General features: G+C 35.1%; 1 protein-coding gene across 10 annotated transcripts in view; it reads left to right on the top strand.

Annotated features, from left to right (window-relative positions):
- LOC106180761 (cilia- and flagella-associated protein 46-like) overlaps positions 1 to 26498 on the top strand; it is a 32336-nt gene that overhangs the window by 5111 nt on the left and 727 nt on the right. For 7 of the 10 annotated variants that reach the window (XM_087005350.1, XM_087005370.1, XM_087005341.1 and 4 more), the window contains 55 exons: positions 581 to 680; positions 825 to 923; positions 1171 to 1361; positions 1705 to 1801; positions 1982 to 2113; positions 2329 to 2446; positions 2617 to 2746; positions 2977 to 3105; positions 3328 to 3523; positions 3903 to 4036; positions 4272 to 4484; positions 4755 to 5016; positions 5234 to 5383; positions 5577 to 5687; positions 6066 to 6244; positions 6660 to 6791; positions 7155 to 7335; positions 7792 to 7818; positions 8591 to 8806; positions 9041 to 9111; positions 9294 to 9369; positions 9547 to 9654; positions 9797 to 9956; positions 10857 to 10883; positions 11484 to 11708; positions 11963 to 12132; positions 13190 to 13303; positions 14184 to 14273; positions 14488 to 14556; positions 14814 to 14962; positions 15209 to 15307; positions 15624 to 15795; positions 16061 to 16207; positions 16542 to 16649; positions 16996 to 17094; positions 17363 to 17469; positions 17668 to 17902; positions 18461 to 18541; positions 18844 to 18990; positions 19295 to 19365; positions 19522 to 19600; positions 19937 to 20023; positions 20221 to 20445; positions 20776 to 21048; positions 21330 to 21427; positions 21667 to 21764; positions 21967 to 22163; positions 22318 to 22439; positions 22686 to 22745; positions 23595 to 23830; positions 24000 to 24097; positions 24917 to 24977; positions 25406 to 25544; positions 25820 to 26014; positions 26326 to 26462. In XM_087005350.1, coding sequence (XP_086861476.1) covers positions 581 to 680; positions 825 to 923; positions 1171 to 1361; positions 1705 to 1801; positions 1982 to 2113; positions 2329 to 2446; positions 2617 to 2746; positions 2977 to 3105; positions 3328 to 3523; positions 3903 to 4036; positions 4272 to 4484; positions 4755 to 5016; positions 5234 to 5383; positions 5577 to 5687; positions 6066 to 6244; positions 6660 to 6791; positions 7155 to 7335; positions 7792 to 7818; positions 8591 to 8806; positions 9041 to 9111; positions 9294 to 9369; positions 9547 to 9654; positions 9797 to 9956; positions 10857 to 10883; positions 11484 to 11708; positions 11963 to 12132; positions 13190 to 13303; positions 14184 to 14273; positions 14488 to 14556; positions 14814 to 14962; positions 15209 to 15307; positions 15624 to 15795; positions 16061 to 16207; positions 16542 to 16649; positions 16996 to 17094; positions 17363 to 17469; positions 17668 to 17902; positions 18461 to 18541; positions 18844 to 18990; positions 19295 to 19365; positions 19522 to 19600; positions 19937 to 20023; positions 20221 to 20445; positions 20776 to 21048; positions 21330 to 21427; positions 21667 to 21764; positions 21967 to 22163; positions 22318 to 22439; positions 22686 to 22745; positions 23595 to 23830; positions 24000 to 24097; positions 24917 to 24977; positions 25406 to 25544; positions 25820 to 26014; positions 26326 to 26462 — 7427 coding nt within the window. The remainder of the gene's footprint in view (positions 1 to 580; positions 681 to 824; positions 924 to 1170; positions 1362 to 1704; positions 1802 to 1981; positions 2114 to 2328; positions 2447 to 2616; positions 2747 to 2976; positions 3106 to 3327; positions 3524 to 3902; positions 4037 to 4271; positions 4485 to 4754; positions 5017 to 5233; positions 5384 to 5576; positions 5688 to 6065; positions 6245 to 6659; positions 6792 to 7154; positions 7336 to 7791; positions 7819 to 8590; positions 8807 to 9040; positions 9112 to 9293; positions 9370 to 9546; positions 9655 to 9796; positions 9957 to 10856; positions 10884 to 11483; positions 11709 to 11962; positions 12133 to 13189; positions 13304 to 14183; positions 14274 to 14487; positions 14557 to 14813; positions 14963 to 15208; positions 15308 to 15623; positions 15796 to 16060; positions 16208 to 16541; positions 16650 to 16995; positions 17095 to 17362; positions 17470 to 17667; positions 17903 to 18460; positions 18542 to 18843; positions 18991 to 19294; positions 19366 to 19521; positions 19601 to 19936; positions 20024 to 20220; positions 20446 to 20775; positions 21049 to 21329; positions 21428 to 21666; positions 21765 to 21966; positions 22164 to 22317; positions 22440 to 22685; positions 22746 to 23594; positions 23831 to 23999; positions 24098 to 24916; positions 24978 to 25405; positions 25545 to 25819; positions 26015 to 26325; positions 26463 to 26498) is intronic. The other 3 variants (XM_087005345.1, XM_087005349.1, XM_087005359.1) reach the window with 3 other exon arrangements.

Here is a 26498-nt window from a genome sequence, read left to right as displayed (position 1 = left end):
ACACTTATCACCATTTTGGTACAGTAATCACATTGTGTATGCATGCTATTTTAACTATGTAGCCTGTAATGTAGTGTAGAGAAAAGGCAACAAGTTTTCATTTATTTTTCTTTGCTTTATATGATAACATGATGTGGCTTGGTACATTAATGCAAATTGCATTATGCAGAACAATGAATATTAGTTAGCAGTGTCTGTCTGAAGCTAATATACAACTTTTTCCAGTTACAGCTAGCCAGCATGTTCAGAACAATCTCTTGGTCTGGATGATCACATAACATTTTCTACTGTGTATAATAGTTTAATATTTTTGCTTTGATATTTTTTATTGCCTAATTGTGCAGCTTAATAAAATCATAAATGATTAATATGTTTCACCAAAAATTGTTATCCTTTTTCTCATGAATTATTTCAATATTTAATTAAATTACAGTATTTATTTTATTGCAAACATGTTTATCTTTAGTATTTTCACAATTTTAAAGAAAAGTTGCTGCTTCTGTACAGATATTGCCCAATGTTTAATCTGTAATAGTGGATCTTATAGATTTGATGAAATATCTCCTTTATTATATTTCAGACCATACTTGTTGTTAGAGCTGGCTCGTCTTTGCCTAGAGCTGCACCAGTCAGACTTGGCAGAACAGTGCGTAGAACACATGAAGGGCTGTATTGCCAAGGTAAAACTTATTTTATTTACTTTTTCAAATGATTATTTCCTTAATTTTTTTTGTAGTAGTAGATATTATAGACTTCATTGAACTTAACTGAACTGAATTTTCACATTTTATATATTTTTTTTAACTCTATGACTTTCAATTTAGGATCAAGGGTTTTACTTGGAGACTGAATTTGTTGAGTGTGATCTGATGGTGAAGAAACTGGGAGATAAGCAGGAAACTTACCAGAAGGCAGCAGTGGATGTGAGTATACATTAAGATAACTTTTCTTAATGCAACAAAATCAAATTTTGATATAATCCAGTTGTTCTGAAATATTATTGATGATAGCATACAGTATGCTGTTGTAACTTGCAATCATATAATTAATAGAAATTTGTTATTGACTTTGCACTAGTTTTTGCAAATGCTGGAATTGTTGTGGTTGATAGCAGACATTGTGTATTGTTTTTGACTTACTGTTTTCCAACCTGGTACGTCTTTCTTTTAGGTTCGTTTGCAGGCAATAAAGCGCTGTGAAGAAGCCCTGATGAATGCTTTACGGCTGGGGAACCCCAATGTGATCCAGGCTGGTTGTGTAACACAGTGGAACCTTTGTCTGCCTTTACTGCAGGCCAACCTCAGACAGCATGTGAGGAAACCTCTCACATTGGTGGCCACATCACTGGAAGATATTCAGAGGTATTAACTTCAATGACACCTCTTTTTTCCTTTTTGAATTACAAAAAAAAAAAAAGAAAAGAAATAGAAAATACAATTAATTATTCAAAGTGGGAACAACAGCAGGGTGTGTAAAATACATAAAAAAGTTTCTGAATTTTATTCTGTCAGATGTGAGACGAGAAATGGATGTACTTTGTTATGGTGCTGTTTCATAATATATCAGTTTGAAAGAATCAGGAACTAAAATCTTATTGATCATCAATTGTAGTTAAACTGGATATATCAGATGGGTAATACGATGTTATATTACTTTAAAATTTCTCATTGTGAAAAAACTGCACCTTGTTTTCCTCCTTTTTAGTTTGTTGGTTCTGTTGCGCTGTCAGATACACACTGAGCTGGCCAAGTGTGAGGAGGATGAGGAACAGATTGAGGTTGCTATGGAACACCTGAGAAAGGTGAGAAGTGCAACTTTTTATATTTACTTTTGATGGTAGGGCTTTCAAATAGCACCTGTCTTGCCTATATAGTTACATGGAATTACATGTACATTGATATCAGCATCATTTTAGGGATTGTTGATTTGGCATATGGTTGAGTGGCATATAAAAAGTAAATTGTTTATTTTTGGCAATCAGGCCCTTTCATTGGATGATGGCAACATTTACAAAGAGCGTTTAGAAGTGACCTTGCATAGACTTCAGCTGAGGGCAGAACTGTACAAGCAGCCAGAGAGACCAGAGGACCAGGCTGCCATGATCATAGAGCAGGTATATAGTTCATTGTGACCTTAATGCCTTACTGGCTAATCCAATTCAGATATTCTTGGGCTTTAATTTTGTTTTAATTTTGTAACTCTGCCATAATCATTATTACAAGACAGCTGAAAAATGAATTTATTATAGTTTCTGTAACAGTTTGTATTTAATAAACTAAAGTTATTTTGACTTGAACATATTTGCTAAATCATGCATGTGTTTTACAGGCCAGGAAGTCAGAAACTGGCACTATCAGGATGAAGAGGTCACTCCTTGTTAGGGCTGGACAGGCTTTGGCTCCTGATGCTTTCCTCTTGGTCCTTGATAGTGAAAGTGAAACAAAGGGTGAGTCCAAATGAAACTAAGGTTGAATTAAAGTGAAACTAAATGAGAGTTAAAGTGAAAATAAGGATTTGTCAAAATGAAACTAAGGGTGGGTCTCTCTATATGGCTGTGTGTGTTCTGCAGTTACTTTGTCATTGACTTGGACAGCATTTTTTCTTGTTGTTTTGCAGAGGTGACAGAATCCAAAGGTGTTCTGACAGTGTTTAAGAAGTTAGCTGGAAAAGCAAACAACTTCACTCACTGTGTCAAGAAAGCTAGTGGTCATCTGAAAAGACTGGGAGATGAGAATGATAGAGAGAGGTAACTTAAAATAGCACACTGGTTGTAGTTTAGATATTAATTGGTAGTAGCAGTGCTTTTTTATGGGTCCAATTCTATGAACTGCAGTTTGTCGTGATAATGTATTGAATCATGTATAAGACCGTGGTATTTCACACATATTGCTTAGCATTTGCATAGTGCTTGTAATGATGTTAACTTGATATGCCAAAGATTCTATTATATTTTCTTTTTAATTTATTCTTGTACAGAGCCAGACTGTGGGGTGATCTTGCCAAGGTGGCCAGGAAGCAAGAGGTGTGGGATGTGTGCAGAGTGGCCTCCAGATTCTGCCTTCTCTATGATGATGGAAGATGGAAAATAGTTGAGGAAGTGGAGAGGTAAGCCATGTTTGTAATAAACTTCATTTTTTTAAAATTTTTGAAATACATTAGAAATGTATATGTGTGTTGTGTCCATGTTCTTCCCAGTGGTGTTTTAGCAGTTTCAGCAATGGATTTATCGTGTATCAATTAAGTTTAATATAATTATTTAATAATTAGTTTAATAAATCAATATAATTGTTCAATATTTCAATAATGGAGTGGTCTTTTAAATTTCAGTCCCAGAAAGCCCAGGTCCAAGTCAGAGGCTAAGGCTGTGGCAGAAGGTCAGGATGAGACAGGGGGAGATGCAACCCCACAGCCCCCCAAGACACCAGTCAGCCGGCCAACAAGCCAGCCTGCTGAGGCAGGGTCTCTCCTCTATGACAGGGACCTAGTGAGGATGCTAGCTGAGGTCAACTTTATCATGGGAGAGGTAGGTTGAGTTTGTTCGTAAAACAAGTCAAACATAGATGTGTTGTTTTTTGGTAAAAATTAAAGATTATAGTACAGAGGATCTAATGTAGAGATTTTATGTAGCCTGTTGTAATAAGCGAGTAATGGATTGTTTGGGCGGGTTTACAAAAACATATGACAGGGATGAGGCTTTTTTTTTTTTTGCCAGCTTTGCCAGCTTTAACCAGAATTATCTGCTTTTTTATCCCAATGTTTACATAATCTGGAAGAGAATTGAGAAACATTCATGAAAAATTTTCTTTAACTCAGCAGCTATGTAAATCATATGCAGATAGAATAAAACTCTCTGTCTCAATTTAAATACGCTAATTCATTGTTCCCATTCTAATTTACTCCAGGCTTTGATCCATCTGCTGAGAACTGAGCATGTAGAGCTTGGTGACAAGCCCATACCACCTGAAGACAAGAGTAAGAGACCAAAGGGATATGTGCCCAAAAAGCCAGAGGAAGATGAAGACTGGATTGCTTACTGGTGTGTATAAAATTCCAACTTTACATCTTATTTTTCTTTTAACTTTTATATTAACAGTGGTGTTGGCAACCACTGCATCTGTGTAGTAATGTTATGGGATGGCTTCTGTTACCAAGGTTCACATAAAAAGATGCTTTTTTTTAAAGTTATAGACTTAAAGAAAATTGTCTGAACGATATATCTTTGTCCTTACCCTTGTAAGCAATTATAAAAAATATGCATCCCTGCCTTATAGTGACTGGATCAAGGAGCTGTCCAAGGATGGCACTGACCACTTCCTTAAGGCTGTCCAGCATGGCATTCAGCTAAAGGAGCCATGGATAGTATGCAGTGCTGCTGCCTACGTGTGGAACTATAACAACCACAGGCTCACTCAGAACAGACACAATGAGGTCGTAGAAGATCTGCAGACTGTACTGGATGGCCTTAAGAAAATTGGACATGATAGGTGAGAATGACCTGTTTGGAGGTGAGCTGTGTTATCTTAATGAAATAATTCTTCTGTTATGAAAAGAGGATTATTCTGGTGCAGTATAGTTGACATGACAGTCTTACACAAATTCTGTTGAACAAATTTAGATCTAATTAAACTTAACTTCATATTGCTTTTCTATCAACTTTACTGTTATTTCAGTCATTGTACTTTATAAGCATTTGTTTTCTTGTGTATTTTGTTATTGAACTCTTTATGATACAGCTAAATGACTCTTGTTTATAGTGAAACAATCCTGTTGGTGTACATCTGCTGTGCCTTGGCCTATGGCTTAATACAGCCCTGGCTTCCACCTCCACCTCCTAAAGAAGCAGTCCTGCCACCCCAGCCACAGATCCCAAAGTCTGCGGATGAAGGGGGGAAGAAGTCTGCCAAGAAAGCACGCCCACCACCCCCAGCAGCAGCAGTGGCAGCAGCCAAAGGAAAACCAATCCCCCAAGTAAACATCAGTCCTGATGCTGCCCCTGATCTGAAGAAAGCTATGGAAGTAAGAATGATGATTTGATCCTGCATATTTTGTGTAAACAGTTATTGATGTCAGTTTTTATCCAACTGTGGATTTTGATTATACTCAACCTGTTAAAAAAATTTTTTTTTAAAACAGTGTCTTAAATTATTGTGGATAGTTTAATATCATCATCCCTTTCACAGATTAAATTTGCATAGTTTTCCCTGCAAACTTTAATGTAATAAATATATTGTAGGTTATCCAGTATGCCATGGATGTGACTAAAGGCAATGTTGCTGCAGATATAGTCCCCATTGCTGTCAGATACCCCATGATACAGCTCTGGGTACAGATCAAACAGCTTCAGCAACAGGCCATTCCCAAAACTCTTGGAACTGATGATGAGGTGATTCTAACTGATTTTATTAGAAACAATCAGCAGATCCTAAGATATACCACTTTTTTTCATGGACTTTTAAAAATGTTTTATTTTGTAATTTTATTATTGTTGCTTATTACAGTGAAATTTTTAAGCTGACATTTGCCAAATTTTATAGAGATAAATATAACATTTCATATCTTTGATTGTTTTACCACAGTCCAGCATGGAAGGCCAGAAACCCATGACAAGAGCCCAGGTTGCCTTGGAGATGCTGTCTCTCAGCACTAATGGTATCTATGAATTCAAGGATGCGACACCATTGGCAGAGGTATGGAACATCATTATTTGATACTTGTGGAACTTTTTCCAATTCAGATGTGGTCATTTACATATATGTATAGCAGTTTCTGTAATTACAATCACTGGTCTCTGCTTTGATGTTCATGGTTCAATCACTAACTGTAAAAGTAGAACAAGGCAGTGTGATTTTCCTTAATCATTGTCAGAACACAAAAAAGAATGAGAGGACAGCTATATTGAACTGTCCACAGTTTTTTACTGCCTTGAGTATTATCAAAAGTTTTATAGAGAAAACAAATATTTTATATGAAGACATAGGCAGAATAAGGTACTGCAATATTAGTTATTTAGGAAAATGACTTACATGTAGATAATTTATTACCAGAAAAGATTTCTCTCTTTCCAGGTGGTAGGCATGGTGGAGGCCTGCAAGTGGCCAGACAGGCTGATAGAGCTGGTCATCTGGACCAGACTGGCCCTACTGGCTCATGAGATCAAGGACCACAAGCATGTCATCAAGTGTGCTAAGAAAGCATTGGCATTTGAGAAAATGGGCACACAGCCAAAGGAAAGGAAACTGGATATGTAAGTTGATCTGGTTCTTTTAGTACAGAGGTTGTAATTTTATTTATTTATTTATTTATTTATTTATTTATTTATTTATTTATTTATTTATTTATTTATTTATTTATTTATTTGCAATTATTGCAAGACAAAAATAGTAATTCTGATTTTGGAAATTTTTTGTTAGGTTGACATTTATTTATATGTTTTCTTAACTTGCAAAAAGGATATTATTGTAGATTTGTATAGTACAAAACTGCTCTGAAATGTAAAACAAAATGTTCATTGCATCACTGAATAATATTATAAGTTGCCTTTGGTAGGAGCACTTTCAATTCTGCCTAACAGCTTTCATTAAATAACCTACAAATAATGTTGCACATCAAGTAAAAGAGTTTATATTCTAAGTAAATAATTGTTGCATGTTTTTCTGTAGGCACAAGTACGTGCTGGAGCAGGAAATGCTGGCCTATGCAAGCAGCATCCTGGGTCAGAGCTACATTGAGAACATGGTTGGCAAGAACTCCATAAGGAGGGAAGCCATGAACTGCTTCTTCTTGTCTGCACGGTAAGCTTATAGCACATTATATCACATCACCATTTTATCATTATCTCAAGAAAGTGTCAGTAGTTTCAGTTTCATTTTGTGTACCTAAATTGATTTAGAAATAGAAGAATTCAGAATTATTAAAATACTGTGTTCTTTTATGAGATTTAAAATGATGCATACTGGTAGCTTACATTCAAAAGCAGATTGATTTGTTTTAAAATTATAGAATTAGTGATATTCTCTCTATTTCTCTCATTCTTATAGTTCCAGCTAACCAGAATTAGGTACACTGTTCCCAGGTGCAAGTCTTTGAGCTTTTGTTGAGTTAACAGGTTATAATAAGATATCTGAACATTCACTTGTGTCTGTGAACTGTTTCAGGTTTGCTCGTAATGCCAACAACTATGACCTGGCTCTGATAGCAGCCAAACACTACTGGAATGCCAGCCTACCCCTGGTGAGCCAGCCAATAGAGAGAGAGCTGATTAAAGAGCCTCTGAGTTCTATACTGCAATGCCTCTCAGTCACCTCTGGAGACAGGGGAAAGGAAAGAGAAAGACAGGTAAATATCATAGGAAAGGTACATTGCTTATGTTTAAGCTTTGTGCTTATTCTGATTCCTTGTGAAATGTTCACGTTTGCAGTTTGCCCACAATTTGCTTTTTCACTTTATTACAGAGCCACACGTGTCTGCCACAGTCTCTGTGACACAAATTGCTTGTAACAACTATTTCACCAATTTGTATCTTGTATCAGATCATGTTCCGTTTCCATTGGTGTTTCCAGAAACGTGTACACTGTTTTGTTCACCCTGTGAAGACACCTGGTTGTGTACTTAGTATATCACTTTCACAGTTAATGTCACGTCATGCTCACATAGCAGTCATCTCCAATGTTGTAATTTTTCACACCTCACTGCCAAGGGTGATTTGTATTCAAGCATAATTTTCATGTTCACTTGGTGTTTTGTAGCTTGTCACATAAATGTTCATTTTGTTTGTATGATGATGTTTTTCAGGAAATGGAAATGGAGAAAGAAAAGAGAGTATGTAATTGAAAAAAGCCGCTGCTAGTATTTAGCATGTTTGCCTAGGCTTTATGGCAATAGACCATAAACTGACTGCTATACCCCAGCTTCTTACAATTAGTTGCCTTGCATGACCCAGCTTCATCTTTGCCTGTTTTTAAAATTTTTCTAATTTTTTATTTTAAAAATAAAAAAATAAATACATGCTATGCTGTTCTCTTCTTGGTTTACAGAAATCTTTGAAAAGTGTTTTGCAACACAGTTTTAATTTGCTTTGTCAAACAGGCTGATAAGTATGTGGACTTCTGCATGCATTTTTATGCTAATTTGAAATATAGCCATCAATTTTTTTTACAATATATGAATGAAAAGAAAATAGTAGAAAGTCATTTTGGATCAGCTATGAAGCTGCACTTATAATATCTGGTCAAATATAAATGGGTGATTAAGTTTTTTTAAGTCAGGTGAAGAGTTTAACCTGCATGTTAAATCCTTGTTTTTTTCTCAAAAACTTCTTTAGCATCTAGATGAATACCAACCATCTGAGTGCTATTATCCCTTTGTAGGGCCATGGTGTTATTTGGTGGTGGTTATATAACATAGCTTTATCTTTTTGCCCAATTTAGATGAAATAGGTCAAAAAAAAAAAAAAAAACAGAAAGAATATACAGTATATATATATATATTTTATTTGGTTGTATGAAATGTTGACATTGAACTATACAGAAGTAGTTGACATCATAGTTTGACAGCTGTTTATGCTGTTACATTTGTGCCTCTTGTATTGCAGGAGAGAGAGAAAAATGCAGCAAAGATGGCGGGTACAGCAGATGCTGTAGCTCCAGTGGTACCAGGCAGTACTTCAGATGTCGCACCTACGGGGGCCGCAGTAGTGCCTGCCAAGGAGGCCAGTCAGGTGGCAGGGTCTGTGGTTGGTGGACCTGAGGATGATCTCACACTTAGAGCTGCTATGTATGGAGTGCTGTTCCAGTCTTATGCTGACAAGGTATTTCAAGAATAGGATATACCATACTGAGTACATTCATGAATTAGTGCATGCCTCAGTAGAAAAATTCCAAATCATTATAATATGCACATATTTGTATGTCATGTTTTTTTCTCTATTAAAACACTTGATTGAATTTTGCAAAAACAAATGTCTTCTTTTATTTGATTTTTTAGGCTTGATGATCTAATTTGAATGAAAAATTAATATTAATGTGTTTTTTTTCTTAAATAGGGAGAGTATGAGGCTGGTTTGAAGGCAATGGACCAAGCAGTGATGGACATGCCCAGAACCAAGCATAGACTGTAAGTTGCACACATAGAAATACAGAAAAATCTGAGTAAATATAAAAATGAAGATGATATTTTAGTTGAATAACCTTACTTGTATTGCCAGTGTTAAGATATGTTAGAATTATTTTGAGGCATATCCATCTTATGTATGGTAAGTAACATGTATGTGACCTGTTTATTTGTCATCATTCCAGGTTGATTTTCAAGCACAGAGTTATTGTGAAAGCCAAACTAGGTAGAAATGTCAACATGGACATTCAGAAATTCAAGGTAAAATTGTTACATAAGTTTTGATTGAATTAATGAGAACAGCCAATATGACACATTTCTGAGTAGGTGATGTCAATAATTTGTTCATTTATAAATTGCCAGAAAGTTTCCATGAATTACTGCAGGAACAGGTTTTAAGTAAGTTATTGATTTATACTATTCTGTTGTATGTTTCAGGATGAGAGTGAGGACTATGTGGCACATATGTGGAGAAAGGTAGCATTGTGCTCCAAAGAAGAGCTGGATCAACTGGCCTGCTACCAGCAGGCTGTAGAAGCTCTTTCGGTAAGAATTTGTTATAATTTATTTTATTTTGAAAATTTGGTTGTACAGCCTCTCGTTTTTTCCACCATTTTGAACATGGCTTGAGAATGTGCACTATGACATTTGTTTCTAATATAAAACAAATTTCAATTTTTTTCAACAGAGTGAAACCAGTGACTGGCAGAAAATTGACTGTCTGATAGAGTTTGGCCAGTGGTTGTATGTGAATGAATTCCCTCTCCAAGATGCCCTGGACCAGCTACAGTGGGCAACAGACATTCTGCTCAATATGAAGTTTGAGGATGTGATGTCCAAAAGAGAAGGTAAGACCCTGACATATAGACAGGATTCAGGGTGTTGCATGGGGACAAAATTACCAAAAACCCAAATGTTTTTTTAAAATTTATTTAATTTAACAGGATTTTTTCTTATTAATGAATATTAGCATTATCTACAGTGCATAATTCCATCCAATGTTGTATTTTTCATTGCCTGTATACCTTAAGGTGAAATAGGTTGCACATAGATCTAAATTTTGTAATTGTTTATTTTTTTTTTCACCACCATGCATCTTGTTTGTAGCAAAGATAAGAGGGCTAGTGAGGTTCTTGAATGGTATGCACCATATATTGTCACCTGTGTGCATTATACTATGTATTTTGTCAAATATACCACAATAAAAAAACAATTTTTTTGGCAATTTGACATTGTATTGAAATGTTTGAGTGTGTAAGATGATTTACTTTCCTTTGTGAATTGTACAAAGCAAAAGATTGTGATTCCATTTTGTGTTGAGGCCTATTTGTCTTCTTTTTCTTTCAAGTGATGCATTTTCTCTCTATGTAGAATGCCAGTTTTAGTAGAACTTGGCAATTAGAAACTGAAAGATACCATTGCTTTCTTAAAATAATTTGTTTTTGGCTTTGACGAAAAACATCATTTTTTCCGGGCTGTATATTTTATTTTATTTTCCTATATTTATTTCAAATTTAAGCAGTAATGTTGCATAGTGTTACTCAGTCTTTTTACCTTTCAGTCATTTCTACCCTTTACAGTAAATTAATGACTTGACAGTGATTGATAAATGAATCATACATTTTTTACTAATAAACTGTAGATAGTAACTTGGTTTGTTCAAGTCTGAAAATATATACGTTCTGTTTGTTTTCTCACCCTTTTTGTATGGTAATATGTTTTTCTTTCACTGTTTATTTGTCATCTAGCATTACCTGCAAAAGATACAGGGAAAGGTAAAGGTTAACTGCTTGAAATAATGTGTAGTTTACCGTTTATTGACTTTGAACATTGCTGTTTGTTAAAAATGAATATATTTAACACATTCTTCTGGTTGCTGAGTAGTGCATGACGTTAGATGAAAGCATAGGTTTATGCATGAGCAGTGATTTCTTTCAATGCAGCATCTAGTATGCAGCATCTTTTATTTACACCTATCTCTTGAAGTACCTTTTAAGACAAGCACAGATACATTGATATTTAGTTGCAAGTTTTGATTCTCTTTTTACACACTGTATTGATTTAATCCAAAATGATCCTTTAATTTTTTTTTTATTTTGGGACTATTCCTATTGCATGCTTTTTATTGAACTCAGAAGTATGTAGATGCTTGGTAGAAAAGAGGAGGAGAAAATGCTTTTATTTTGTTTTCCTATTAGTTGTAATAAATGCTTATTTTAATAGTACAGTAACAAAACATTTTAGTATCATTTTTATACAGTCTTCAGTTATTAAAAATGCTATTACTCACATCTTTTTTCTTTAAATTAGAAGTATTTACAGGATTTTGATAAGTTTTGCTAGCATAATAATTTTTTTTTCAAAATTTTCTCCAGGAGGAAAAGGAGGGAAGAAGGGTGGTGGTGGCGCCAGTGCCCCAGCTGCTAAAAAGAAGAAATCCCCTCCAGCCTCTGCCAAGGGGAGCAAGCAGGCAAGTAAGCAGGCTGCAGCTGCAGAGAAGAAAGAGGCAGCACCCAGTATCAGCAGCAAGAGTGAGAGAGATTCAGAGGGAGTCATAAATGAGGCAGATTATGTGCCTGTACAGAAAGAAGTGGTCATAGGTAATACAACTTGCATTTTTATTGAAGAAATAAAATGTGTATAATTTATATAATTATGTTGTGCTCACAAGTTCGTTTTCATACCATTACAATGGAGCTAGTGATAAAACTTACACCATCTTTGCATACTGCCAACTGTCTCATGTAACTGAAATTACAAATAATACTCACAAGAAAGTTTGGTTATCCATTCCAGGTTAACAGCTACAAGTACATAAAGATAAAAGCCTTACATCTGATGTTATTATTTCTAGGTGTGTTACCCTCCAACCCCACCCTGAGTATCAAGGATTTGTCTGATGTCCAACAGTTGGAGGCACTGGTCAGAGTGCATGTGATGTTGGCTCAGGTATCAGGGAGGGCTGCCCCAGAGCATGGAGACTACTGCCTCATGGCATATGGTTACATCATCAGGATTTGGGAGGTGAGTCTGATATATAGGAATATCTGCCTGTCTGGTACAGAGACTTATGTTTTGCCTACATGATTGTTGTCTTGACTGATCATAATTAGAAACTATTCAGTTTATTAATTAGTACTTACATTGTGATGAAGCTGTGAAAGTAGCCTATTGTGAACTACACTTTGTGTTACTGAAAATGTTGTTTCTACTTGCATTGTGCCCTCTAACATAATTTGTTGGAATGCGTGGACTTGGTGCCTTGTGTATTTGTACAAAAGTGATGTTGTATACATGTGCAGGCTTTATGTATAAAGTTATATATGTATTTGGAGGCATTTTGTTCTTATGTTGTATGTTTGTGTAGGCTTTCCTTCATGCAGCAGGTCCTATTATACGTGAGCTTATGAAAAAGGCCATGGAGGAAATGGGCAAAAGGCCCCAATCAAGGGTTAATATAACACCAATAATTGATGTGCATTATATTTTATTTGATGAAAATCTTATTTTGGCTATTTTTCTCTTTATGGAACAATGGTACAAGAATGATGTGGTTTTAGGATAGTGTTTGGTTCTATTATTATTATTATTATTGTTATCATTATAATAATAATTATTATTATTAGTATTATTATTATTAGACCCACAATGTATGACATTTTTTCACGTTTTTTTGTTGATACGTGTATGGTCTTGTAATAATTTTGGGAGATTTCGTTACCCCCTACTTTCCTTTTTTATTTGAAGAATTGTACCTTATTCATGAAGTGCATGTTGTTTTATTGATTTTCCCATTTTCAGAGTACTTTGTGTTATTATTAGTATCCAATTATCTGATTAAGATTTCCAGAGATTTTCGTCTGAATTAGATGACTAGCAAAAATGCTATGCTATTTTTTTTCTTTAAAAAGAAAAAACTAAATTATCTTAGATTTGTGATTCTTTGAATTTTTACCATATTTATTGTTATATTAAGGATACATTTCAGTTCAGTTCAGAGCTTTAAAAATCTCATTAGTTTATGCTGTCATCATGAAAGATTGGATATTATATGATATGGTGTCCACCATTGTGGTTGCAGGTCTCTCTGGCCTCCTCTGGGCCTATAGCCAAGGAGATAGCCAAGACTGGAGGAGTGGACAAAGACAGGGGGTCAGCCAAGGGAGGAAAGAATAAGAAGCCTGACTTGAAGGATGTAAGTACAAGTTGGATACAAAGGACAGTTTCAAGTTGAAATGAATGGGATTTCTGTAAGAATAATTTCCCTTGCATTCCACATTATAACCTTAATTCAAAGACAAGCATTTAAATTACACAATTAATTACATTATAAATTCATTAGGTTCAAATAATTTTTTATAAGTTTTTAAGTGTATCTTAAAGTTGAGAAATTGCTCACATATAAAAAGCATAATAGAATTACTGATTGAAACCCTGAAACAATTATCAACTGTTTCCATTTTCACATAGAAATGGCTTCATAGAGAACTATAACCTGTAAATTAATTGTCCCTGTATGTTCAGTTTAAAGCCTGGATGTCAAGGTGGCATAAGAGATTTGAACTAACACCCTATGGACAGGTGGAGAGTGTGTGGAATGCATCTGTTTTTATCTGCTATACAATTCAATGTATTTGTGAGAAATATGCTGTATTTGATTTTTATTTATTTATTTATTGACATGTTTCTATACATAAAAATTCTTCATATTTACATTACAGTTGTGAATGGCATTTATTTATTGTTTCTGTTTGTATATTTATTATTTAGGTTAATTTTTTTGGGCTTGTAGTGCTGTTATGTCATTATTTTTATTTTGGTACAATATTGAGTGATGTACTTTGTGACAGTGCCTGTAGATCCCATGTATTTTATTGCATACAAGTGTCCTTACAGACTCAGCTTTTTTGTGCAGATTAGTTAAACTATACATACAATTATCATAGTCCTTCACCTCATCAGCACAATTTTTGTAGTTATAGTTAGTGGTTGTTTCAGTGAGTCAACTGGTCAGAGTCATAACTGTTTTTTTTTCTTAGAATTCTTTTAAAGAAAATACCGAATTTTAATTACAGACAATTAAGGAGAAACCCAAGCGCAAAGGTCCCCCAGATGCTATGCCTGTATCACAGGAAGAATGGGCCTTGTATGATGTCCCAGACGAGGTAAGATATAATTATTCTAATTTTTTTGCTCACTTAAATTTGGTGTTTTGTATTGCAAGTTTAGAAATATGTAATTCCAATTTTTTTCATTTTGTTGTTTTAATAAAAAAGCTACAAGACTGGCATAACACCGCACATTATAATGAAGCTATATTTAATAAACTGTTGATGGCCGAGGGAACAACGCAAACTATTGGTATTTCTTGTCTTTTAGGTAATTGAAGCCATGAAGCATGAGTCCATTAAGGGAGCAGGGATCAACATCAAAACTATCAACAAGCCTGTGAGTAACAGAGTTGCTGCTTTGAATTGGTGCTGTAGAAAAGCATTTAATCATTATAAATATATTATTTAATTATTATTATAAATATTATTATTAAAATATACTTGCAAATAATTTGATTTAATATCAAAATTTAAAAATTTGAGTAAATATCTGGCCTTGAATATTTTATCAACAAATTTCATTGAAAAGTATTTATACTTACAGCAGTGACTTTTATTCATCAAGTAACAGTTTCTCATTTCTTTTGCATCAAGACCCTGACCCTGTACTACATGGACCAGCTAGTGACCCAGCTCAGGGAGCTAGGCTACAATCAGCTCTGTCTGCCCATCTTAGCACTGATGGACATGATCTCCAGGGGGATTCTAGAGCACAGAGCTCTCAATGCACTGGTGCATTTCAAGTGAGTGCTAAGACTCCCACCCTGTTAGCAATTTCAAAATTGAAAAAAAAAATGGACCTTTTTTGCCCTCTTAATTGACCCAACTTGAGAAATGGCCTGGAACTTAGATCAAAATTGTCCTTTTGACATCTCCCCCTCCTTCAGGCCAATCAAAGACTTGCTTCAGAGTCCAAGCAGTGACTGTCTTCTTTGCCAGCATAAGCAATCCAGTTTCAAGACTTTTCATATTGACAATTTATTTTGCAGGGCCATGGAAGTATGCTACGAGTTGAACCTTACATCAGCGGCAGAATTTCATGAGAGGTTGGCAGGACCTCCAGGACTGAATGAAGAGGAGTTGGCAAAGTAAGTTAGGTTTTGGAAACATTGAAAGATTATAGGGAAATTGCTGTTATGATAGCCTAGCTGCCACATGCTTAAGGGCCACATGATAAGTCATTGTTGAAAATTATAACAAATTATGATCAGTTAACCAAGAAAACAATGTCAGAGAAACTGGATTACTTATTTTCCTACTGCCCAGGGACCCTGCATTTTAGACCCATAGTTGTTTTAGCTTAAAACCAATCTGAATGTGACCTAATTGACTTTATAAGACCAAAAATCATTAAATTACATGCATATAATTTATTTATTTATTGAGTGATTGAATTTATCTCAGGTCCAGAGAAGATATTGCCATTTGGAAGGAAAGACTGGCCCAGGTGGCAAAGGAAGAGAGCAAAGTTAAAGAGCAGATGGAGAAGGCTAAGGAAGAAAAGAAGGAGGCATTGGATGTGAAACTAAGGAGTCTGCAACTGGAGAAAAAAGCAGAGCTTGACCCAACTGTTAAGGTATTTGAATACTTCACATTGTTGTTGAAAATTATTTCTGAAAGTTATATCTGAAGCACTTGATTTGATTAAAAAAAGATGAAATTGAATAAAGTAAGATTATGCTGTAAATAACAGACACAAGCACACATGTATGCACTGAACCAAACCAAATTATTTCAATTTTGTATTTAACCTGTAAGCTTAAATTGCATAGTTAATCTCAGACTATTTGCACTGTAACTGTTATAATGGCATCAACAATGATTGTCTCCTTACTTTGCAGGATGAAATGCAAGCACAACACTTAGGCAAGATGATGGGCAATGTGTTGATCCGTGATGTGTGGACAGACACTGCTGAGGTGTTGATAAGACAGGGTTACCTACAGCCTGCCAGAGACCTGCTTAGTGAGGCACTCAAAAACGCAAAGGTATACTAAGAGTGTGAAATAGGTTTTTTCTTTGTCTCTTGTATGTTGGTAAAAAGTAATTTTTTTCTCAAAACTAAATGAGTTATCTACCTGTGATAAATGGTTCCAAAACACATTTTAGAAATGATATATGTTTTTCATACTGATTTTTTAAAATCTTTAGTACATTGAGATGTAAGTGTTAGCTTTTGTTGTCAGGGATACATATCATTCTTGATGAATGAATTCCCCTTTGTGTTTCTTTCCCATTTATGAATATATGCATATTATTTTCCACTCGATGCAAAGACACACTTACTTTGAGAGTTATCAATAAATTTTTATTTCCACTCAGGCATTTGAAGATAAGCCTTTGATTGCCAGGATCCTTTTCCTATTTGGTCAGCTGGCCTTTAGTGAAGCTCAGTATGGCCAGGCTGTGAACTTCTGTCATGAGGCACAGGTAGGTTAGCACAGAAATCATAGTTTGGCATGCCAAATAATCTGTATTTTGGTGCAACTTGTTTATTATATCTTACCTGCACAGAACAATTTCTCATTCTTACACACTATACTCATTCTCACTGGTTATTACTCCTTCGAAGGGGTGTAAGTAATAGCTACCTGAATAGTAGCTACCTGAGTAATAGCTACATGTACCTGTATATATCTCATTTTCACAGTATATGCCATTATACCTTTAAGTAACTATACTGTGCCATCACACCTTTAACAAACTATATAATACTATTATAATTAAAGTGTAAACTGTTAGGGTATTAAAAATGTGATATAACTATTTATTGCAGCTAACTCATGAATTGGATGAAATGTTTTGGTATCGCACCACAATGTTGATGATTGAAGCCACACAGGCGGAGTACAGCAACAGGAACAGGTTCAGAGAGGTATGTAGTGGTGGTTAACTAGCTTAAAACTATGTATTGAAAAATGTACTGTATTTTGTTATTAATTGTAAAAATTTTGTAACACAATCAGTGGAAATAGGAAAATATTTAAAAATGAGTTAATCATATAATAATTACAAATGTTCTGTTGGTTCATAAATTACGGTAAGTCACCTGAAAGTTCTTATTCTGTGATATGATTTAACTTGGTATTAAGTAGGAAATATAAGGTATATTTATTATTTCCCTCTGTTTCTATTATAATTAGGCTAGAAACATGTTGGTTCAAGCATTGAATATCTTTAGTGAGGTAGCAGAGGACAGACCAAACAAGCAGAGCATAACTGGCTACATCATGGCTCAGCTGGAAGCTAAGTAAGAAAACAGTATAGTGATAATTATAGTGGGGTTTTAGAATCTGAATTTAGTTATCTATTGATTTATTTACATGGCTTCTGATTTTTAATGTAGAGATAAAGTAAAAAGGGGAAAATTTGCTTGGGTTGTCTACATTCAACTATTGGTTACAGACAGATATATTTCCTGATTTGAACATTCCTATTTCTCTCTCAGGCTAGGTGAAGTACAGGTATCCATCACTAAAAGTTCCTACAGTGATATCACCAAGCCTAAGGTGACCAAAGCTCTGCTGTCTGCCTGCCAGAAGTTCCAGCACAGCTCAGATAAGCTCCTGACCCTGGGTTACAGAAGAGAGGCAGTTGCTGTACAGAAGACACATGCACAGGTGCTCTGGTCCATGGCCCTACAGTACCAGGACAGGGAGATCAAACATGGTTATTACTTACAGGTGAGGGTTCTTGAAACTTGAGCCATTATATCATTATATATGTGACATAGGCTTGGACATAGAAGCACATTCATCTATAAACTTCTTTTGGAGGCTTTGTCATTTTGAAAACCTACACGAGTCAATTATGTTTTTTATAATTTTGATCCAATATTAGTTTGAATAGGCAAAAATGAGAAAATGTTAAAGCAATAATAACTCTTCGTTTCGGCCAAAAAATGAATTTTCCTGGAGTAAACAACAATTTTCCCATACTTACCAATGGTTAATGAATCCATTTTTACATTCAAAGTTAGTCCCTGGTTTTTTTCTAAAAAGTTTGGTTTTTTGTTAAAATCTCTTAAGAGATTTTAACAGAGTATAGACATCAATGGAGGTCACGTGGTCTAAAGCCAAGTTCAAATATCAGAATAAAAGCTATAACTGCTGTTTTTGTGGTAAAACAGAATATATTATATTTCTATGAGTTATTCACAAGGTTATTATTGTTAAATATAGGTCTCATACAAAGAGTTATTATGCCTTTAATGAATGTTTTCATTTGTGTTGTCTTTTTAGGCTCTGGATGTTCTTAGGGGTGCAGTAGCAGAAGCAGATGACATCACACAGAATGCAGAGTCCTTGGTAGTACTCATGGAGGTAAGGGGATCTCAATGCATTTAGTCCCAAAAGAATTATTTAGAAGCACACACACACTGCTGAATAATTATGCAGTATTTTACAATATCAAGGCCTTCAGTTTTTAAAATCTGAGAAGTTCACTTTTAGTAGACAAAATAAACATGGTTACCATACAGGGACAATTACTGACTTTTTTTGTAAGAAATCAAAATCAAAATGCAGCAGAAGGTGATTTACTAACAAATTTTTCCAAGAGACAATTGTCTCATAAGGAATTTTTATATCTTTTGGTCAAGTGTTTTCATTTGTTCTAATTCCAGCTGAGGATGGTGAGCCTCCCGGTGGAGAGGGAGACAGCCGACCTGAAGCAGACCATGTGTGAGCTGATGTTGGACATGTTTGAGGTGTATGCTGGGGAGGAGAGACAGAGACAGACTGAGGAAATGAGAAAGGGATCAGTGCAGAAGGTGCTGTTAAGTGTACTTCAGTCATCACCCGAGTTTATCAGAGAAATTTAATTCAGACCTCAGGCTTGTATATCAAAGTCAGCATTGTACATGTAGATTTACAAGATTATGTACAGTGTATATGTAGTTGGTGTCTTTAAGATATTTCACAGATTGTGCATTTGAAAAAGAATTTCAGTCAGGAAGTATAAGCAAGTACTCTAAGTTGCTTTTACAAATAAAAAGTAAAATGTATTATTTGAACTAAAACAAGGAATAATTTATCAATTCATAAAGTTGCTAATAAATGAAATTTATTCCACAGATGGTGGAGGAGATGGTGAGACAAACCCCCACCTTGACTGACACACAGAGAGAGTGGGCAGAGACTACAAAGTAAGATTTTGTGAAATCATTAAATTTGACAATGTGTAAAATCCCAAAATATGAGTGTGATTTGAATGTCACGTAGCTACATCTCTGTTAACATATCAACATATATTTTGTCATTTTTGTTTCATCAGTTATTGTACACTCAAATTTTAATTTCAGGATACTGGCTGAGAGTGTGTATAACCAGCTGACCAATTCTTACAGCTTGGTCAGAACCATTCCATATCTTAAAGGAAAGGTAAGTCTAACTTTGTGCTTCTTGTAAGATCTTAAATGAAAAAAAAGCAGCATATGTTCATGATGTGTTTCATCAACCTAATCGTTTATACTCTTAAGTCTCACCAACCTAATGGATTTCTGTTGATAATGACAGCCCATTGACAGTTTGATACAGACAGGGTATGAACTTGTTACACATATGGTCAGTTTTGAACAAATAGAAGAGGATAAACTGACATTTACAAAGGAAATAGTATAATATGTGATAAAAATCAAATTGAACAACAGAAAATATCTTTTGTTAGTGATGTCAAATGGACTCTCTCATAGTAAGTATAATTTATTACATTTTCAGAACATGTTCCTGCTGGGCAGATGTTGCAGGCTGATAGCACAGCATATCAACACTGATGCTCCAAGTCAATGGGAATTTGAAAATATGGTGAGGGACAATTTTTTTATATAATTCTGATAACTGATTAATTATTTCATATTTGCTAAAATTGTAAAATAAAGTTATCATCATCATTAAAAAAATATGTAATGCCTTTTTCATTTCTTAAATAATGTCAATCAACAACCTTCATAAAATTCATATACCTTCATGAAATTCATATCCTATTAAATTTTTTCCTGCAGAATATTGCCAAATTGACCAAGATGTTAGAAGAAGGCGGTGGAGAGGAGGAAAGCCAGGTGGAAGGAGAAGAAGAGGGAGAGGACATTACCAGTAAGCAGTATCTAAAGAACCAGCAGGCCATCATGGAGGCCAAGACAAGCCAAACCTGCAGTGGAGCCTACATGACACAGGCAGTGGAGTGTCTGTCTCAGTCTGTTAACCTGGCTTTGAACAAAGGCTACAGGGTATGAAATATTGTGTCTTTAGTTATCTCTCTCTCTCTCTCTCTCTCTCGTAGTCATAACATTTAACATAATAAATTTACAAGATACTATTTTCCCTTACTATTTACTTATGAGTTTCCATTTTGCAAATCAAAATATTTAGATGTATGTTAGTATGAAAAGTTATTTTCAAAATAAGCATCTTAAGTTTATATGCCATACATCAAAAAGTATTTTGTGCACATAATTCAAATGTTTTCACAAGCTCATTCTGTTATATTGATGCACTGTGATACCAACAGACACTTTTCTCATGAATAGATACCTTCATATTTTTAATTTTCTATATAGGATCTTGCTGGGATGGCCTCCCTTGAACTGGTGGAGTGTTATGGGCAGTATGACAGCTTCTTCAGCAGTCAGTACTTGGCACTACACCAGAGCTGTGTGGCCTCCCAGTATTTGGAGCAGCTGCTGGAGAAGGCACAGCCAGACCCCGTGGAGTCGCGCCAGGCAGCACTCCAGCACCAGAGGAGACTCCTGCTGAAGGGCAATGTGACCAGTAACACAGAGGCTGGCACGCTGTTCAGAACTATAACTAACAACCTGGATAATGATTGGCAGGTGTGTACATGGGCTTTGGTGCACGCGCGCACACACATGCATATTTATAATAAAACAGTCATTGATAAATAGATGTAATTATTGACTAATTTAATGAATTTTGTTTTTATGCTGCATTATATTATAATAGCATGAATAGTTTGGAATATTGAAACCTTGGTAACGGAAAAAAGTTTGTATGAGCCAATATATACAATACACCTTAAGGTATATTTGCTAAGTTAGTTTATTTACACTATTAAGTAAATCTGCATGTGTATTATTGTTTTTGCTGTTTCAAGTCCTGCAAGAACCTCACCATTGATCCCAATCACCTGGACATGCTGAGAGAATTCCCACCTCACTTTAACATTGTCATTATGCAACACTCACCAGACAAGTAAGTGTACCTAGAAAATTTGTACATCACCCAGCTCACTTATGATATTGAACTTGTCAGATATTTAAATGAAAAGGCTTCAGGTAATATGTTTCTACATAAGTTCATCTACTTCTGGCTTTTAAAGTTATTATCATAATCTTTTATTTTCTTTGTTTGTAAAGCATTTTGAGATGCAAATAATCCAGTTTCTTCATTGCTGTTGTTAAAAGTGTTGTCTACTGTTTCATCTCTCTCAGGAAGCACATGTATTGTGCCATTCTGGATAAATCCAAGAACATGCCCATGCCTCTTGCTGATGGAAAGAAGAAAGAAGGAAAACAGCCACAAGTTCCATGTAAATCCTGCTTTTGACATGTATTTAGTAATCAATACATGTTTTGGATCTTAAGTTCAAAATTTGATAAAAATTTCAACCCAAACATTTATCAAATGTCTAAGACATGCTTTTATCCTTGAACTTTCATTTAGATTTTGTATTGGCATTGCTTGGAAATATAAACTGATAAATGTACAGTGAATTGTGATATTGATTACAGTGCCATCTAAAGCCAAAGTTCTACGCTGTGAGACGGACCCCAAAGTTTTGACCAGTCTGGTGGAGAGGTTCAAGCAGCATAAGCATGATGTCATGTATGTTCTGCTGAAGCAAGAATATCAGAGAACGGCTGAGGCACAGAGGAAAAAGATGCTGGAAAATCTGGATGATACCATGAAGAACAAAGGAGAGGAAAATGTGAGTTTGTAATGGCAACAATCTGTGTCATACCAGTACATCTTCAGAGAATTTGTCTCTAGAACTCAATAATTTAAGAAAAAATCAAAACTAGAAGTATGGAAGTGACTCACTTGTATTAATAAATCTGAGAATTTCCTTTCTGTATTGCCAGAATGAGGTTTATGAGGAATGGGCAGAGGATGAGAACAAGCTACAGCAGGAGTTTGTGTCCCTGGTCCAGGAAATGGAGGAGTACATGAGACCACTGACACAGCAGATGGATGTAGTATTCAGGTAAATTGTACAACTCACCTCCAGAGACAACTATTTTGTTCCACAATTGTCAATTTTTTTTTTACAAATACTTGGGGATTTATTACTCATCATAAGAGCCAGTAAATTTCCTGTCTTGATTTGAAGTATGTACATACATGATGAATGAGTGTAAAAAAAACTTGTAAATTTTCTTGTGTGATTTTTTTAGCAGTTAATATCTTTGAAAACTTGACATGCTATGTATTGGTGTCAATTATATGACAGGACACAGAGATCACTAATGCAGGTGACAAGCAAAGGGAAAAAACTAGGGAAAGGAAAAGGGTAAAACTCCCTAAGCAATACCTTTATTTTCTTTATTTCCAATGTTCACACTATGTTTTAAGGTTGGAAGGTTATTTCAGGAAAATATCTGAAAATTTTGAATTTCTGCTTACCAATCAAAGCATGCCCTTGCCCCAACTGAATAATTGATGTGTGCATGCATGAATGCTAGTTAGATGTTTTGTTTCCTTAGCAACACTGCTAGGTTGCTGAAAAGGCAGAATCCAAATCACAGGGAATATTACTAAAAATAATGTCAAAAACTGAAATGAAGTGGATTCTGTTTTAACCAGCTTCCTGGCATTATATTTATTTTTGCATGAGAAAATGTTTTATAAGCATGGACTTAGTTGATATCACATACATATCTCCCTGCAATTCAGTCATATCAACTGTTATACTTCTAGTTGGATGTTTATTTTCTTTATGCAATATTGTCTGATTTTGTTTTTTAATTGTGAAATGATGCTATACAAATTTATTGCATGTGTTACATCTAATGCACAAATCATTACAAGGTTAAGATGCTTGAGGTAGTTTTCAACAAAATTCTTCAATGTAGCAACACTATGTAGTTTTTAGTGTAATTCTACATTGTAGCAACACTTTAGCTCGAGACTACCAGCAATACATACTGTATAGAAATAAAGATTCTTTTCTCAAACTATGTCAGTCTTATTACCTCTTTGTACCAAAATTGTTTCAGCAGCTAACATGTTTGTTACTAAACTTTTTTTGTTAAATGTTATGTGTAGTATAGGTAGCTAAAATAACATCTTTTACATCTTATTTGTTTCTTGATAAATACCTTCATATATACACATTTCATATTCATATGATATATATCAGGCCCCCCACTGCCACTAGTAACAGCCAGCACAGTAAAGATGGTAAAGACAAGGACAAGGGAGGAGCTGCAGGCAGTGTTCAAGAGAACACAGATGCAGTGATCCTATTGGCTGATCCAGACCTACTGGAGCTCCCTCTGGAGGCACTGGAGGCCATGCAGCTGGAGTCTGTGGTATCACTGACCAGGGACTTCTCACTCCAGATGATTGCACATAGGCTGTATCAGGAAGTATTGGGTAAATATGGAGATTTTTCTTATGTGGGGTTTTAATTTGAACGGTACCATAATTTCAGTAAAAATGTACTATGTTTTGTAAAGACAAATGAAGAGAGAGAGAGAGGCAAAATGTAGCATTTAGTTGGATAGCACCCACAAGAGTTATTTCTATGTTATTTCTATTTCAGATGAGGCGGCCTTGAAAGCCAAACAAGCTGCTGAGAAAACCAAACCACCTTCCAGAATCCCTGGACTAAGAGATGCTAGCAAGAAGCAAGCCAAGATTGTAAGTATAAGTGAACATGACTGATATCAGCTTTATTTGCTACTGGCTGACCTGTACTGGCAAAAATTACATTCAAAGCATGTATGGTTTTGTAAACTGAAAATAACTTGATCTAATCGAATACATACATAAATTTGTTTGCTTCTTAGCACCCTATTTTTTCTGGATCTGACCCAGGAGAGAAGGTAATAGAAGAGCTATCAAAAGCTTAAGTTCAATTTCTTATCTCCGGTGAAAACATTTAGCAGTGAAAAGTCCTTCAGTAGTTCATAGACTGTGTGATATTCTGCTTCCAAGAAGTACATCTACATCAAACTTAAGCATATTAAGTTTTTAGACATGCAATTTCTATTGGGACCCTGTTTAATTTTAGCAAAAATTTACTAGGATATCTGGTTGCATTATTCCTCATTTGTAGATAGATATTGTTATTTCTATTCATATAGAAGTGTTTGAAAGCAAATAGGGAGGTTTGGCATAGACAAACAATGTTTTATGGTGACGTTTAACTTGATTTCTTGGGCCATTGCATAAATAATGGATTAAGTATAAACCTAAATCAGATATCGTAACCATCAGTCATGGATTAATATAACACTTCAGAAAATGTCTGGATAAAGTACATGAAAATATAAAAGCATTTGATTATTAAATTTGTCCTTCCTAGTAAAATAATATAAATATTTAAAGCATACCTAATCATTCAAGTAAGGGGAACATTTGCTATTTTTATATACAGATGTTTTATTAACTGCCTCCCCTACTTAATTTAATAAAAAACAAAATATAATTATCAAGTTGATCAAATTTTTCTTTCAGATTCCATTGGAAAGATCTGTACCAGCAGGCTATGTGGGTGTTGACACAAACAACTTCAGATGTATCCTTTAATGAAATTTCACATACAGATGCCACAGGCATATCCCACAATTAATATACAAATTTCATGTCAAAGGTCATTCTTGAGATGGGTGCAAATTATTTGTAAACAATTCTGTCTTCTTATAAAACTGCTCTGTGTCCCTGAGTAGAGTCCTCCCAAAAGTGCTGAAAATCTTCCTTTAAGTTACCATTGCATGTAAATAGATATGTACAATTTTCAAGAAAGAAACCTTTATAGAATATTTGGCAGTTTCGGAACAAAAATTATCATGGTTTTATACAGCCATTTCCTGAATGTGGTCTTGCATAAGGGCAGTTTTCAATTTTGTGCTGCACCTCTCAGTGATAATGCTGCAGAAAGGACCAATATCATCAGGAATCTTCATAAGTATAGTTATTTGTTGACTTTCCTTGACAAGTGATCAGTTATGGTTGATCCCAAGGTAGACTGTGCCGAGACAGAGGAATTTGGACCTATGGATGTGTTCAACCAAGTCATGAACCTGTATTCCCAACAGTTTACCACTCGGTGGCTGGGAGTGATGGGCAATGAGCATGTGCCCAGGTAAGGTGTCGGTTTTGCACAAGTATTTGTACAAGTTTCATGATGCTGGCATTATATAAAATGGAACAGTTTGTGGTAGGCTGCAACACTCCTGGTGACTTTTTACTGACAGAAAAAAAGAGCCAAGAGCCGCCTTTTTTTATTTACTCAAGGTGAACTCACTTTTTCATATGGAAGTCACTTGGATCTTGCAGGATCTTGACAAAATAACAAATTTATTGAAGATCATAATCTAACATAAAATTGACATATTTTATGTCTTACTTCATTATTAGCCCTGCTGAATGGGAAATCTACCTGACAGAGGGAACAGGTTTTATTTTTTATGGAATGGAGAAGTTTATAGACTACATAGCCCCATCCAAGCTGACTGCTTTGAACATCCCAGAGTGTATGATGGTTTTCTTATTTGACTTGGCAAACACAAGCCAAAGTTTCCTGACTCAGTCCAAGATTGATATAAATAAAAGGTGAGAAAGCAGATCATTTCTTTGAAAATGAATTCTTAGTTTATTTCAAGACCATGATGAGTAAAACGCACTTTTTAAATGACTTTATCTCACACAGAACTTGAATTTCCCCAAATGTGTGCAGGTGTTTAAAGCTGAAATTGTCCATGATTTTATAGTGTTTTCCCTCCGAAGATAAAACTTGTCACCAGTCCAAACAATATAAAGGTGTGCACTGGAACTGCCAGTAACTTGAACAAAGTTCTATACATAGATATCATGTCACATGTCTTCATCAACCAGAAGTCTGAACCCGTGTCTTGTGTTTTCAGTGCGACCACTCTGTCCCTGGAGAAACCAGTGGAGACTGCCATGTTGGTCAGTCTGACGGGAGTGAAAAGTATATTCACAAACCAGTGGAATTGCACACTCAAGGAAAATGCTGACAGGATGAATGACCTCATGAAAGGTAAAGCAACACTCTTTGAAATTCCTGATATAATGC

The sequence above is a fragment of the Lingula anatina genome, chromosome 1 (assembly GCF_051362555.1).
Source record: "Lingula anatina isolate TDL-2025a chromosome 1, LinAna3.0, whole genome shotgun sequence".
Lineage (NCBI taxonomy): Eukaryota > Metazoa > Brachiopoda > Lingulata > Lingulida > Lingulidae > Lingula > Lingula anatina.
Note: the sequence above shows the minus strand (reverse complement) of the source record. Positions and strands in the feature narration are given on the sequence as shown.